This window comes from Columba livia, chromosome 2 (assembly GCF_036013475.1).
Source record: "Columba livia isolate bColLiv1 breed racing homer chromosome 2, bColLiv1.pat.W.v2, whole genome shotgun sequence".
NCBI classification, from domain to species: Eukaryota; Metazoa; Chordata; class Aves; order Columbiformes; family Columbidae; genus Columba; species Columba livia.
In genome coordinates, this window is record NC_088603.1 from 8997508 (window position 1) to 9014259 (window position 16752).

General features: G+C 38.9%; 1 protein-coding gene across 6 annotated transcripts in view; it reads left to right on the plus strand.

Moving 5' to 3' along the window:
* DPP6 (dipeptidyl peptidase like 6) overlaps positions 1-16752 on the plus strand; it is a 558611-nt gene that overhangs the window by 442994 nt on the left and 98865 nt on the right. For all 6 annotated transcript variants that reach the window (XM_065050444.1, XM_021285572.2, XM_065050443.1 and 3 more), the window contains exon 7: positions 12715-12796. In XM_065050444.1, coding sequence (XP_064906516.1) covers positions 12715-12796 — 82 coding nt within the window. The remainder of the gene's footprint in view (positions 1-12714; positions 12797-16752) is intronic.

Genomic DNA, 16752 nt, shown 5'->3' on the forward strand with positions numbered 1-16752 from the left:
CCGCTGCGTGACATAGTGACGGATCAGGCGACTGCTGGCAGGAGGAGGATTGGAGGAATTGCTGCATTTTGTGTTGGTACAGCTATGATTTATGAAGTGTTTTAGGCTGCGGGTATGTACACAGGCATTGCAAACCCTATTGTACAATAACAATTGCATTCATCTTTCAGGTGATCATAGTGCATGTGAGTGGTGGAAAGGGTGGCACATAACTGTTTCCCCAGAACATGGACATTTATTGTTCCTTTAGAGTTCTGTGTGTATTTTAGGGTGGTGCATGAAGAGAGAGGACAGGTGTAGCAGGTGAACATGATTTAAAAGGTGATGAAATACAACAACTGAAAGTAGGGTCTCTGTTGGATGAAGGGCTAAAAATCTTTTCATTATGTATTTCGTATTTGACAGAGGAATATTGCTTTGGCAGATGTGTGTGGATGAAGATTGTTGAGTGCAGGACCAAGCACACTGACACAGCACAAGGCTCCCTTCATTTTGACATTCCAGGTCCTTTGGTGACGACAAAATTTGCAACCCACAGGCAGCATCCTTACCTTCCATGTGACAAAGACAGAAGTGACAAAAGCCTTTGGTGCTGAGCAACAAGCATTGAGCACCCTCATTCCCCTCTCCAATATCCCTCCCACTCACAGACACTCACTCCTGGAAATGGGCTGGCACAGTGCTTTTTCCACCTTCTTTCTCACCCTTGGCTATGGTCTACCTCATCAGGAAGGCCAGACAGTTCTGGCTTTGTACCCACTCACACCCTTGCTACACCCCTGCTGAGGCTAACTAATTAGGAAGGCAATTAATCTAATTGGTGGCATCATTTTTTAAATAACATGACATTGATCTGCCAGCATAAATTGCTTTTTAAAGGGAATTTTCTAGTTATTTTTGTCGTGTTCTGCAGACTCTCCAGATTCAGGCTGTGTCTGATGTCAAAAGGGGCTTGTACGAGCATTTTCCAGATTTCATTCTGAGCTCTCTGTAAGTTTGACAAGCCAATTCAGGCATGTCCCTAACACAAATGGTATTTTATACAGGGTGCATGGATGCTACATTTTTCCATGAGAGTTGTTGTGAAGGCGAACTCCCCCCATAAGGAAGCGTAGCACAATTTGGCTCTCTAAAGAACAACTAATATATACCAACGACATAGGCTCAAGAGATCTTATTTAAAAATGAAAATAAGGCTGAGCTAGAAGAGGGAGTAAGTATCCATGGAGGGACCCTGCACAGATTTAATTTCTCCTTTTTTGTTATTTCAGCCTTCTTACATCCTTTTGGTAAACTCGGGGTAGAAACCCCTGCTGTTTTCACCACATTTGCCTTCTGTTTCCAATGGTCTGTGGTTTTCAGTTTTCACGGGGGGAGCCAGCTGAGATCCACAGTTCTCATTTTCCTGGGCTGAGATGCGTAGGGAGGTTATGTTCAGTTCAGCTTTCCTGCATGTCACCCATTTTTCTCCTGCTGTTCACCCAAAAAATGAGATGCTGGCGCCGGGTGCCATCTAGTGGAACAAGCCTCTGTGTTTGCTGCTCATGATCCCTGGTATGAACATTTCAGTACCATCCCATCTGCTCTCCTCTGAACGGTGCTGTTTTTCAGATATATCTGCTGATAATTGCTTACAGCTGTCTGCATTATAAATATTTTTGGAAAGCTCCTCTCATAACCCCACAGTTTCACTTGCCACGTTGTAATTACCAGATAGTGGTAGTTTATAGTTACTGCAATAGCATCTGCAGGTCTGGATGTGGAACAGGGAACTCTCGTGCAAGGTGCTGGGAAAAGATAAATATTAAATACAGTTATTTCCTAATATTATTTTTGCTCACTTTTGAAAATAAAACTTTAGCAATACAATGAAGGCAGCAACCTACTTATGAAATCCAACCACTGAAAAACATTTTATTCTTTTGTGGAGTTTGAAAATATTGCTCCAACTGTATCCAGTATGGATGATTTTATTAATTCACATCATTCACCAAAATAAGGGGGAAAGCTTAATTTGTTTGGGGTCTTCATGGTCAGGCCATGAGTGACCAGAGTGTTCCCGTAACCTTGTTGCAGGATTTCCCTCACCAGTGTTAGGGTCATTTCACACCAGTGCATGCCGCTGGACCACGGGTTTAATCTGGCACTGCAGGTCTTAGACAAGAGCTAATTTTGGATTGATATCCAAGGAAGCGCCTCTGTCTTTCTCTTTTTGCTGTGACCAGCGGGTATGTTAAACTTTTTTACAGTTCTGTGTTGTGTTTGCATTCCCCAAAATAAAGGCCAGCATAAAACATACATTTCCTCAGACCTCTCAGTGCTCATCCAGTTCTGCATGAGCCATTTCCCTCTAAGCACAGGTAAGTAGCAGGGATTAGTGCTGACCCCTCGTATGAGCTCTCAGCATGGTGTTAACACATCCAGCTGGGGCACATCAGTCATAGAATCATAGAATAGTTTGGGTTGGAAGGGATCTTCAAAGCTCATTCAGTGCCACCCCTGCCATGAGCAGGGACATCTTCACCCAGATCAGCTTGCTCAGAGCCCCATCCAGCCTGGCCTGGGATGTCTCCAGGGATGGGGCATCCACCACCTCTCTGGGAAACCTGGGACAGTGTTTCACCACCCTCAGTGTAAAACATTTCTTCATCATGTCTGGCCTGAATCTCCCCTCCTTTAGTTTAAAACCTTGTCCTATTGCAACCAACAGGAGCTTCCAAATTTGCTTGTAGGGATCAGGGAGAAAATCAGCAGTTATTCTCACTACTCATTGATTTTGTGTACGGGAAGAAAGAAATCGTGCACAGTTACTCCTGAACAGAATCCATATTTCTTCTTAGATTTATATGGTGTAGTCAGAGGAACATGGTAAGTAGATCACAGGAGCAGCAGCGGAGCTGAGTTCAGCTCTTCCTGCCGACACTGCTGAGGGTCTGTGAAATACTGCATGTGTCCCCCACACTGAACTCCCAGTAACTTCAAGAGAAGTCCCTTGAGTGTTGTGACTGAAAAAAATATGCATTGGAGATTGAAGTGATAACAGGAGGAGGAACTGAGCCCGTGCTTCACTGAGTAAATTTTCAAAGCAATGTCTGTAGAGCTCTGTGCAGAGCTCTTGGTAATCTTCCTGTCTTCTTATATACAAGCTGCTGGCAGGAAAGAGGCTAATGTTAATTGAAGAAAACTTAATCAAATTTGTACATACCCTCTTGTACAATATTTTGAAAGACAACAAGGTTTTCCTTGCACATGCTTCCATTTCCACATTCACAGTAAAAGGAAAATGTGTTTCATTATTTAAAATCATAGTCAAAAAAACTTCAGGGAGTAGGCTCTGCTGCAGACATCTGACTATTTGACCAAGACTGTTCTATTTTGTTTTGTTCTGGCTTGTTGTGCCTCTTCTCTGTAGCATTAAAGAATCTTCCTGTGCCTCAGTGTCCCCATCCACAAAGCAAGGAGAGAAATATTGCTTATTCAACAGAGGTAATGTGTGATAATTACTGTAGAGAGTGCTCCACAATTTCACTCTTTTACATTTACAAACTTGTACTAGAGCGCACATTTTCTTTTAAGAGGAAAAAGTACTGTAATTAATAGAGTCTGTTTTCAGCTAATTAAGGAGGAGCTGAATATTGTCCCCCAACAATGGTACAGAAAGTTTGAAATAAACCCTTATAAAAAGGTATGTATAATTGAGCAACAGTGTGAAATTTGTTAAATAAGTTGAATAAATGCATTCTGCAGTTTTTTAAGAATCTGCTATGGCTACTTCTCTCTCATCACTCTTTACCAATTAACATTCTATAGTTTTATTGTCTTTTTGAGATAGTTTACATAGTTAATTAAGGCACCTGTGCTGCATAGTGTGGTGACTTTTGTGCCAGACCATAAATATCAACATCCTTATGATGTGATATGCTTTTTCAGTTGTATTTTGACAGCAGAAGACTAGCCCTTTGAAGAGTTAAACTTGATAGCTGGATTGTGGAGCCTGACCTTAAATCCTCTGAAGTGGATAGAAAAATTTCACTTGAGTTTACTGGCATTTGGCTCAAGCCCTGATGAAGCTGTTGGGCTTCTCACTTTTTATAATCATCTGAATTAAACACTCTGTAAAGCATTAGAACAGTGGTTGAATCACACACTGGCTTATTGCTTGCAAATACATTTTGTACTTCTTTAAAAAGAAAGAGCCAGCATTTTATTAAGCAAAGCCCTTATTTGAGCATCACTCACTTCCAGGCAGAGGCAGGTTGAAAGCAGCTCAGCCTCAGAAGGTGGTTCAGGCAGGACTCTTGGCTGTGCCAGTGGGAGGAAATCCACTTCAGCAGCTCAACACCATGTTATTTCTCCAGGAGATTTGCCATTTGCTCACCCATGTTGGTCACTGCAGAGCATTTTTAATGTGAAATGTTCCTTTCCTGTGTAGGCAAAGCAATTCTTACCACATGCTTCTCTCTTCAGTTGTGATGTGGGTGGACATCTTAGAAACCATGTGTAGCTATAATAATAACCAATAGTCCCCTGATGGGAGGATTTGATATTAAGGATTAGAGTAATAACTACTGAGACTGGAAAAAAAAAAATAATATCTTGGGTAATTAATAGTTAGATGCAGATGTTAGCAGTTTAGCAGAGAAAAGCCCAGCAACCAACCTCCTTATCTTACAGAAAAGGTCAATAGCTTATGGCTCATCAGGAGAAAAAGAAAATAAAAGGAAAGAAGAAAGGTTTGGAACAAACTCTAACATAGTGTTTATCTGAGGCAGCATCCCATGAAATGGAGGCAGTGTTCCTATTAAATTCTATTCTGGGATAAAATGCGCTTCACTGTTGAGAAACTTCTCTGAATTTGGAACTTTTTGCATGTCTCAGTGTGAATAAAACTCCTCCGGTCCCCAGGTTGTAGTCAGCCTCCAAGCTGACATTACCACAGGGTACAAGCACATCCCAACACTGACCACAGCTAAAACTTGGCACATTAACCTGGGTTTTCCTCCTTATTCATACTCAACAAGGTTGAGTTAGTACATGGAGTTTTGACAGAAAAGTGAAATAAAGGTGGCTGAAAGAGAATACATAGAATTATGGTGCATAGCACGGAATAGGCAGTTAACCACAGCCTGTACAATTGCTGTTTCCATGCATCACCATCCCAGAAATGAAATTGTTCTGTAGGTGGATTTCCATAGTGGAGATTAGGATTTTTTTGTTTGTATTTGAATCCTAATGTTCAAGGTTCTGGGGAGTTTTCCACTAAAATAGGGACAAGAAACATGCATTTCCCCAGAGGGATGTTTTTGCTCTTCTCCTGTCGAGCTGTGAAGACACCCTGCAGCCTGGGCCTTGGTTATTTGTTGCTATGGTTGGGTGATAAACTCTTTCAGCCTACTTAAACTCGCAGTGTGTTGTGTGATTACACAGCATGAAGAATTTCTGCTGCATGTTACAGGACAAAGATCTATTTTTTTGTGGGCATCTGAGAAAAAGACAGTTTGCAGGACCCAAATCTGCAAGATTATGGGTATTTCCTCAATGTTGTGGGGCTTAATGGGGCCTGGGCTCAGGTTATATAGTCAGGGCTATATACAGACCTGTGCCCAGTCACTGAGGACTATATAGTGATCTGTGTCGCACCTCTGAGGAATATATAGCAGTCTGTGCCATAGCGCTCGTGTGCATCAGTGGTGTCCTGGGTCTCCCTTTCGTCCTTGCTACCTGGTTCTATGACCATTCACAGGGAGACACTAACCAAATTTAATAGGCTTAAAATCTCTTGTTATCCCAAAATAGGCATCCTGCACCCTTAGGGAGCCCAGAACACATGGGGAAGAATGGAATGAAGAAATTTTGGAAACACAAAAAAGGGGTTGAAAAAGGATGCTACAGCCACTGCTTTCCTTGATAAATTAACAACTGAGAAAGTCTCTTTATGGCAAAGGTGATAGAATCCCAGGCTGGTTGCCCAGACTGTGTCACACCAGCCCTGATGTCTCTCCACCCCTATACCCTAATCCTCCATTTATTGAATGCTCCACTACAAGTTTGAGGAGATAAGACAGGAAGAAAAAAGGCTGTTTTCCCGTGTCACACATAAGAAGTAGATTGGGGAATGAAAGCAACATCTGTGTGCAGAGTCATGAAGGCAGAAATTACATCCCCTTTCAAAGGCAAGCATTTCCCCTTGTGCATGTACTTGAGGTTTATACATCTCTGTTATGGGGCTAGAGTAGTATTTTAGTCTTTTACATAAGGAGAGTATTTTATAATTGACTTTTAAACTGTGTCTGAAATCAGGCTAATTGTAGTATTGCTTAAAAGTGAAGGTATCACTATTGATAAGAAATGGAAATAATCACCCTAGTAAGCGTATGCCTTGTTGATTTTAACTGACGAGGACATGATCTATGTGGAGAGAAGCTGTTCAGAAGAATATCGTGTTTCAATATTCCTGAGAACCTCTGCACAAACCTTCGAGATCTCCTATTCTGTTGACGTGAGAAGAAAAAAGATTTAAACAGAGACTCTAAGTTTTCAAAAAGATATGGAGAATACTGAGTCATTCTGGTTTTCTCTGAAACCCAGTAACACAAACTGTCAGATTAGTTTAGAGCACCAGCCTAAGAATCAATCTCTTGCCCCAATTAAAAGTGTGACCTAGCATCCAGTAAAGTCACATTGTAACGAGGCACTTCTGCTGGCACCGGTAGCAGGAGATCACAACTGTATCTCATTTTATGTACTAATAATCCCATATTGCTCTCTGCAGGCATCACAGCATGGTGCTATATTTTTATTAGGGTTTGGAAGTCAGACAAGGTCAGCTGGATGGAAAATGCTACGGTTTCATAACAAACGTCCTTTCCCATAGACTGACAGAGTTGTTCTGAAGAACCGTGTACATTGATCCTGGGCTCATTATTGCTGAGATCTTCCCAGTTCATTCTTCAACATTGCGGTGTTTACTGAGTTGTTTGTTTTCAATTTGTATTTTTTGTCCATATTTTAGCTAGCTGATCTTTGAATAGCTGTAATTCTGACTAGCCTTTTTGATAGCATTCAAACATTAAGATTTTCATTTGTCCATACCTCTGTTGTAGATAAATAGACCTGAAATCCTGCTAAATCCAGTGTCTTACCTCATGCCTTGAATAGCTCTGAGATCAGAGCCGGCTCAGAAACCTCTATAGAGTAAGAGAAAATTACATGAGTAAGACAAAATTACTTTTAAGTGGTTGTGTTTATCGCCTGCATGCTATCACCTCTCATTGTCTCTTTAGGAGACAAAATAAGACTCCAGGACAAAAGTTCTTTAAAAAAATGTAGTAAAAATTCAGTCTGTCGTCTATGATTTAAAGGGGTCACATGAGAACCATGATAATGTCATCATTTTAAACGCAGTGCTACCAGTATCTAAGGACTATTTCCACTGTTTGCTTGCTAAGGGGAAGCCTAGAGATTTTGATCAAGACCTTGCAGTCCTCCAGCCTGCATTACCATGACTCATGGTCATGTACCAGTCTACGATGCATTTTTAAATCAGTTTTCGTAGACATTCACCAGAAAGGCAAGCCTGTGCCATCCTTTTCCTTAATTCCCAGTGGAAGCTGGTGTCTCCTTTTTTGACAAGTGATTGATTTTAAAGTGGTATTAGTATTGTGCATGATCTTGCAGGCCCAGTACCAAATATTACATTGGTAGATGCTTTACAGAGACAGGCAGACTATAATCAAAAAGCCCTCTGAGCTCATATCAGCTTGAATCTGACTGGATTGCCAAATTAGGGACGAATGTTTCAGATTCCCTTGATCTTTATCTTTCATTCTCTAAATCCATAGAATTCATTCATCTTGGATAAAATAGTTGGTGAGCTCAGTTGTTTTTAAGAACAGCTGAATGATCTGATGTGTGTCTGTAGCTGAAAATAATAAGTTCAAATTGCTTTCATTAGCTCCTTCTACTTTTATTCACTGAAAAGTGCTGTAAGGAATATATGTGTACGTATGAGTATGCGCATTAAATATTTAACAGCAGATGAGCATAGATGAATGGAAGAGCCTTCCCCATCTATTTAAGCACTTTTATTAGAATTCCAGGAGGATTCTTTTAGTTGCATTTTCTGACAGTCTGATTTCTTGATTATCTGTTCTGGCAAGTTTTTGATTTCCATTTGTGTTATATATTATTCTATCTTACTGCAAGTCTCTGCAGGGCTGTGTATCTCCTGGGAAGCAATTTTCTTAATGGCACCTGTTTCCTCTTCTCCTCAGTGAATACCAAAGTAAATAAGACATTTAATTGTTTAAGAATGCATTTTTGCTTCTCAAGAAATGGCATTCCTGCTTCTTGGAAATCTTTCCCTCTTTCTCCAAGTCCTTATCAATGGTTCTTTCTACATTTATGGACACATGTTTGACGTGCTTTTATTTCTTTTTGCAAATTTTCTCCAGTGCACTATTTTCTCAAAATACATGAAAAACTCTTAAATATTATGAAGTTTCCAGTTCTTTATAACTATTCCAGATTTCTTCTCTATGGTAGTTTATATCTCTTTTCTCTTTCCTTCTTTCTAAGGAAGAAGAAATCTAAGTTGCTGTCTGATTTTATGCTATTAGAAGTAGATGTGAAGACACCAAGTTCTGGTGCTGAGACAGATAGTTTAGATATATATATATAGCTAATAATCAAAAAGGCTTAAAGTACTGTGAGATGATGTGCTTAGGGCTGTTGTCTTTCAAAATATTCAGTGCTGCCTTGATGCAAATAAGAGATGATATTTCTGCCTTCCCAAAACTTTTTTTTTACTGTCTTGATTTCTTCAATTTCTTTGCATATACTATGGAAATCTTGATATAATTTCTATATTTTCCAGAACCACAGCATAGTTAATCAAGGGGTTTCAAAGTTTTTCTTAAGAACTCACTCTGGCACTGTTTATTTGTTTAGAGGATGGACATGTCAGGGCAGCCTTTGGTGCAAATTTTTGCATTTTTGTTCACATTGACAGCATGAGCAAAGAATTTAAATACAAATCCTATTGTTCTGTATTTAAAGTTAAAATTAAAAGTTATCAAAACTGACCCTAAAAGAACAGCCTTAGACTTTGACCGCTATTTTCAGTTTCAGGCTTTTTCAGTCTGGCATTGTAAAACATTTTTGCTGAAGTAAAAGGAGCCTCTCCCTCAATTACAATGGAAAATTTCTACTGTTTTTTTAAGTTGGTTGTGGAGAACTTAATGTAGGACAGTTTGTCATGTTTGTGCTCAAGGAGAGACTCAGTGCCATGAAGTCTCTGAGGGAAATTGGTCTTCTTTAGACTAGGAGAAAAGTGTCAGACAATACAATCTGTGTAAAACTAGTTCTTCATTAATCATGGTATTTTATAAGGTCAAAAATAGGCAGCCTGATATGATTGTTAAGGGTTTTTTTATTACACATATATGTTCAGAGCTAAATTATAGGCAAAAATTATTTTGCAGACAGCATGCTAATTACACTTAGGGATTTTTCTTATTCAGAAATTTGGAGTGGAGTCTTTTTGGCAGAAAGCTTCATCTAAATGAGCAAATTTCACAATTTACTACTTCAGTAATGTTTTTTTGAACATTGTGCTGAAATCATGCCCATGTCTGGAGCAATTTAACAGCCTCTGGTCCAGACAATGTCTTAATGTGGAAGAGTTTATACAGCACCTGCTTCATCTTCTGTCTGGCCCAAAACAACATTATTCCTCTTTTCTGGGTTTTAAAACCAATCATTTTAAGAGATTAAAGAAATAATGGCAACGCTCTAATAAGGCCTTGCTCTTTCTTTGGCTGGAAATGAAGATTAAGGTTCTTTTCTATAAGGAAATAGCAAACATGGTGTGAGGATGCAGGGAATAGAGTTCTTCATGCAAACCAGTAACAAGAGATGTTCAGATTGCATTCAAAACAACCCATTTCCAAGCCAGCATCCTACACAAATGAGCTCACAAGGTGAAGGCTCAGATCCCAACATGAAGATGGATACCTGGCTACCTTGAGTGGTCTACATCACAGCCTGGATGTGCTTGCTGTTACGTGCTGAACATAGAGGTGGTTTATAGTAACTAGATTTGTAAATCAGGCACCTTCAGATAATATGCAGTTTCATCAGTCAGCCTTTCTATCCACATATTTTTCAAAAGATTTCAAGGTAAACAAGCAAGATTTTGCTACAAAAGAAGGTTCCCAGCTGTTCCAAACAACTTGAGAAGGAATTCAGGAGATGCAACTCTTTTTTTCCTCAGCCATACCAGAGAAATGGAAGATGGCTTTACTTTTTGTCTGCAGCAGAGCTCTTTGCTGGTAGGTCGAATGGAGTGCTTTTCCTTCTGCCTTATCAGCTACCAAAGCTGGTTTATGCAGCATTACTCATTGTGTTATGAGTTTTTCCTCTTCTAAAAGAGGAAAACTCTGCTCTGAATCATTTGCTGTAGTTGGTATGACTATCCCTTAGCTCTACCTGTGTTATCTGAGGCATTACAGCTTTGAATTCTTACCATTTGTATAAACTTTTTATTTAGTGATAATATTTCCCTCTCTTGCTCCACTGTACAACACAGGCTAAAAAACAAAACAAAACAAAACAAAAACACAAACCAAAAAATAAACAAAAACCACCACCACCAAAAATACACACACACACAAAATTTTTTCAGTTTTATGTTTTTAACATAAAACAAAAACACTCCAACAAAACTAGGTAGTTTGTGTGATAAACAGTACTTTATTTTCTCCCATAAGAGGTTTTGATTAGATTCACTATTTTTCTCTATTCTCCTGCACTCAGAGATTACTGTCTGTTAAGATAATCAAGCTATCTAACCAAAGACATTAACAGGAATAGCTGACTTTAAATTTAAGCAGCTATTGCATACAAGCTTGAAAAAATCCAGAAGAAGTTATATGGCTGTTCTTCTTACTGGGAATTTTGTGGCTGCTGTTAGATTTCAAGGTCAGAGTTATGTGTTCTCTTATCCATACCTTACAGAAGTGATTTTAGGCTACATACAAAGATGACTTCTGGTTAAAAGCCATAGAAAGAAAATACATAATTTTACTCCACCAGTAGCAGTTGTAGTTGACATTTGTCTGTAGAGCCAAAAGCTCTCCAGGCACCCTTCAATACACTGAGACATGAGGGTCTGTGCATAACGAACCACTCTTGGCCTTCCATATCCTATCTGCATCGAGCCTATCATCTTGACCAATTTAATTTTGATCAAGTCCATGAAACTCTTCCCAGAAGCCTTGTAGACATTATGGGTTATGGTTTATAACCACTGATATACACCTCATAGCAGGAGAGCAGAAGTTGGTGTTCCAGCTGCAGGTGTGATGGAACGGGAAGCTGTAGGTATCAGTGCCCTCCTTGAGCGTCTGCCATGACTCTAGCTGGCCTTTAAATTGGAATTCGAAGGAAAACCTTGGTTTTTTCACCTTGGAAAGACTGCACAAAATTTCTAAGCATTCCTCTTGCTGCTGTATTTGAACTTGGTAGAGCTGCCTCAGTGCAGCAGGAATGTGCAGCCAAGGGAAAACTTGCCTGGAAGGGCAGAGCTGGAGCATAACTGTGGTACAGCACTGGTCACAAAACAGGCAATAAAGATAATTCAGCTGGTGTCTAATTGTTGCACTTGGTTTTGTTCTGTTTTGAAAATATGGTCTGGAAAACATTGCCTTTAATGTAGAAATAAACTCTGTATGAGAAGAGAGGCCTTTTGCTTAAAGGTTAAGCAGGCTTTGGCTCCTTTCTCTGTTTTTGGGTGATGTTAGCCTCAAATTGCCTTGTTATTCCTATCTGCAGACCAGTGATGATAATTCCCTTACTTCTTAAAGCAGTTTGAGATCTGCTAATGAGTCATACTGTGTACAGGCTTTATTAGTGTTCTTGTTTGTGGAATATTGCTGTACACAGACTTGCAACAATGTGACTTCAGAATATTTAATGTAGTTCTATGTGCTGAGTATAAATACAGCCAAGGCAATGCTATCTGTGCTGTGATAAAATGGCATTATGCTGCTCTGACATTTACCAATAAAGTCTCCTTTTTCTGTATTGCATTTGCTATGTCTCACTGAAGTCCTTCTACAAAATGAAGGTAATGGATGAAAGAACAAGAAAAGCATTTTGATTTTATTTTCTAAAAAAAATGAGATATTTTGTATTAATTGGAACTTTTGCCTTCGTAGCCAAACTGCATATCAGTTGTTATACAGTTGCTAAACTTTCCTGCCGTTATGTTTAAATGAAAATTGTTAGACACATAAGATTAATAAGATGAAATTATATTTTTCTTGTGGCAATATAATTTTTAAATATAATTATTGTTTATCCTTGGTAGACCTCATCAGTGTTAATAAATACAATTACTTTGTTTGCCATCCTTTGACTAATTCTTAAGGCTTAGGCAAGTCAGCAGTGGAACTAATGTGTTTGACTTTATATCAATAAGGAACAGAAATTGTCAGTTAAATACTTGATCTTACCAATGCTTGCTAGTGGTATAATGTTTGTCTTATTATTAAAATAAAACCACAACCAAACCTACTGAAATCTGGCACTAATCGTTAGGTGATTCCGGCTGAAAGATACTGTACAAGGTCATGGTGGTTTTCCAAAGCAGGCATGCACCAGCTTAAATAAGAACATTCCTGAAGTTGAAATCTTATTTTTCTCTTTTTGCAGGGATCCTCAGAATTTGTATCCCCCTGAGGTCAGCAATGCAAAGCTTCAGTATGCTGGTTGGGGTCCAAAAGGGCAACAGCTGGTAAGAGAAAGAATAAATGTGCAAATGAATTCAGAGACTGCTGTTGTTTGGAAGTAAAGAAATAACATTTCTTTATTGACTAGTTTTTTAGACCTGTGTGGTAGCTTCTAGCATCTTTATGGAGATTTTTTTATCATGTCATTTATTTATAAAATTCCTAAATACATACATTTACAGCAAAGTAATTGTGCCTAAAAATGCAGAGAAAGAACACTTTATGAAAGGTTTTTGAGAGAATGCACCTGCTTCTCCCAAAGTTGGACACAGGATAGGTATTAAACATAACAGACTGTATGATTTAGTTAGCACATCATTGCTTCACAAGGACATCTTCAGCCTTGCAAACTTGGCGGTAGGGATATTTTATCACTGGCAGCCCTGTTTAGAGTATGCATCTCTTTAGAACACAGCTGCCTGAATTTGCCCTCTAGTTGTTTTCAAAACAGGCAAAAGTAGAACTTTTTCTGGAAAGTTTTCAGAGAAGGCTTTAAAAAAACAAAACAAACCAAAACCCCCACACTTGATGGGGTTTCCTTGTGTTTCATGGAGCCTTTTACGTTGCAACAATCCTGAAACCTCCAGTGTTTTGTCCCTCAGCTGCTACCATCTTGCATCTGCCCATTTTTTAGAGCGTGTATTTCCTGGAGAGATCCCCTGGCTTCTTTTCCTGATGTAAATCCAATATTAGATTTTGCATATGCCAAACACGCACTTTCTACTGTAACAAGAAAAAAAAAAAGGGGGACAACTCTTTTTTATATGGAATTTTTATACCAAAAAATGATCTTGAAAAGCTCATTATCTGAGAAAATCTGGCATATGTCTCCTGTCCTCAGTGCTCTCTTGGGGATTTTTGCTTCTGTGTCCTTAACTAGATTGTTTTCAAATTTTGTGATTTGAAAAACAGCAACAGAACATATTGTCACTACCATTCTGCAAATCAGGCTGGAGCAAACATATCAGATACAGGAACAGGAAGGTCTCTCCTCTGTTCCATCAGGAAAATTGGGTTTGAGAGAGTCCTCGACCTCAAATCTGACAAGAGTGAAGATGCAGCAGCCTTTGCCCCTATACAAAATGACTTCTGAGGAGCTCTTTTTTTCTCATTGCACACATGTACATGCCCCATTTCCATCCCCTCACATGTGCAATTTCAAATGCCTAAGTCTGCTGCCCAACACATCACTGCTGAGCAGCTGGTATCAATTCTCAAAAGATTGGCGGCTGACGCTGACCAAACCCTCTCTTTTATATTAATTTGTGAAGACTTATGTGTTCTTGTCATTGGGCTTCTGGTCAGCTGATAATGTACAGTCGGTTGACAACACATTATGTTCAACAACTGGAGACTGCCTTCAGGACATGGCGAAGAAAGTAAAAATAGACCAGCCTTTTGTATTTTAAGTTTAACAGACTGAACTTCACAAAGTATAGTGAAATCTACATCTACTAATTAAAATCTGATATTGAGTTGTTAGTGGTTTTCTCCATTTCACAAGTGAATCTTCCTTTCTTTAATAGAGTTTTGCTGTGAACTTGTGTGCCTTCAGCACCTTGAGTCACAGCATGTTACTGATTCACATTCATATTAGTTTTACCAAGCTGAACGGGTGTCCTTAACTTTCACCACAAACAGCAGATTTATTTTTTTTCATATCAAAGTCAAACCAACCAATTTACTTCCTCCATTGCCTTCTCTACCACATGTAACATAACAATACAGAAAGAAAAAATATTTATATAAAAATGGATGAATTGTATATACAACAGGACAGTATATACAGTTCAGAAGAAAAGTCTTCTTTATTCCCAACTTTATCCTTTAATGCTGAAATAATTGACACCACGTTCCACCATCTTTTAAGAAATATACAGTGAAAACTTAATTCCTTACGACATTAAGTTTAGTACATGTCCCTTCTGTAGGACACGTGGCAGATTTTTTTTTAACTCCAAATATTCCTGTTACTATTGAATTTCATATGCATCTTGGATACATCTTTCAACAGTGGGTTTGTTCTGTATGGTGTTTGTTTGTTTATTTTGGCCTGTAATTCAGCCACATTTCCTCTTCTTGCATTTGAAATCAGGGTAGGTGAGAAGAACCTCACTGGTAGTTCAAGCATTATCTTGCATACCTCTAACACAGGTGCCTTTTTGCTCTTTTCCTTAACAGTCATTTACCTTAAAATAAAATGGTAGCTTCAGTTTATAGAATAAGCAGGCTTTCACACACATCCATATAATCCATTGATAGCTTATGATCAGCAGCGGATTGCCAGAGAAAAAAGAAGCATTATACAGGCATTATAAAGGAGATAGATAGAAAAAATATACAATGCTCATTTTTCTGTATTTCAGGACTAATTGAGTTACTCAGAATATAATTGCCAGTGAAATGCGTGTCTCTGTGGGGACAATATGGAGTGTAAAAGCAGAGAAAAAATAGAGTTAAAATTAAATTTAAATTTGTAAATGCGAAATGGTTGCTAAATGTAGGCTGGGTTGTGTTGCAGGAGAGGGAGGCAAAAAATGTCAAATGGGATGCAAAGGGATAAGGTGCTGGGAACTTCATGTCAGCTCCCCTGGGTCTGGGTGGTTATGGGGCCAAACACACGTCACAGTATCTCGGGGTGGTCCTACAACTAAACTGAGGTACACAAGCGTGCACCAGCTCTGGTGCTGCTCACAGCAGCCCCTCTCTGTGCACTGTCTGTAACCGACCTTGTCCTGCATCTCCCAGGAAAGGTGGGAACCATGGGTGAGTGGGTTTGCATCACTTTAAAGATACCCCAGCTTTCACGAAATAAGAAGCTTTCTCCTTGTAATCTCCTGGTTTGTTCTTCTTCAAAGGAGAGACAAGGCAAGAGAGCAAGAGGGTTTGGTTACGAAATATTTTATTCCCTTTATAGCTTCTATTTTGTCCTTCCTAGAGGAGCTTTTGGTTCCTGTGTCTAATCTCTTTGTCTCTTGCATGTCTAATCATTCAAAAAAAGAAACAAATCTAAAACAGAAGCAGCCTGAGTGATCTGTGTTCTTTACGATTAAAAATAAACAGTTTAACTTTCCCAGGAGCAATTTTCTATTTATCTTGTTTTCCTCTGTCCTTACTCATTACATTACGTGCCAATTTTTAGATGATGAACTCCTCAGAGCATGGTTCTTGACTTCTTACTAGCCTGCAAAATGCCACACGTGCCAACAGATCTGTATAAATAATGGCAGATATTGAATCTGAGAAAATCTATGGCAGAAGATCAGAATGCAAAAAAGCCCTAATTTCTGGCATCTCAGAAAAATGGTTCAGCCTTTCTGAGATTTCAGCCAAAGTCTTAACAAATTAGGTTTTACAGAGCTGGTGGAAGAATTAGGCCCCTACCAGTATGGGCTCCTAAGTCAAGAGAAAGAGAGACACTAGCTTCAGTACAAGAGAGAACATTTCCTAAATGTGGTTATTATTGAAGTGCTCATTCCTCTCATTTGTCCTACAACATGAGCCATCATTTTTGCCTTTATGGAATGACTGAGAAAGACCATTAAATTGTCATTATGATATATTCACCTTTTGCAGGTGTAAATTACTGTGCAAAATGACTATGAAAAAAAAAAAAACATCTTTTCCATGGTGCAGCTGACGGCCCAAAGTTCCCCTTGGTATTCGATGGCAAAAGCAACATGCTTTCTGGTTTTCAGTAAATAGACTTTATTACCCTCAAACAGTTCATGTGATACTTTCAAGCAATGTGAGGGTGTTGGTGACATGAGAGGTCTGGGGAAAAAAAAAAAAAGGCTGTACGTTTGCCCTGTTCTGCGTATGCTTATCATTGTAAATGTCTTATATATTCTCTCTTTTCATGATTTTGCATTTGTGACTCAACAGTTACCTAACTTCGGAGTTTAAATTCTGCCACAAAAAAAAAAAAGCTTCTGTTAATTTACCTTGTTGGAATATTTTG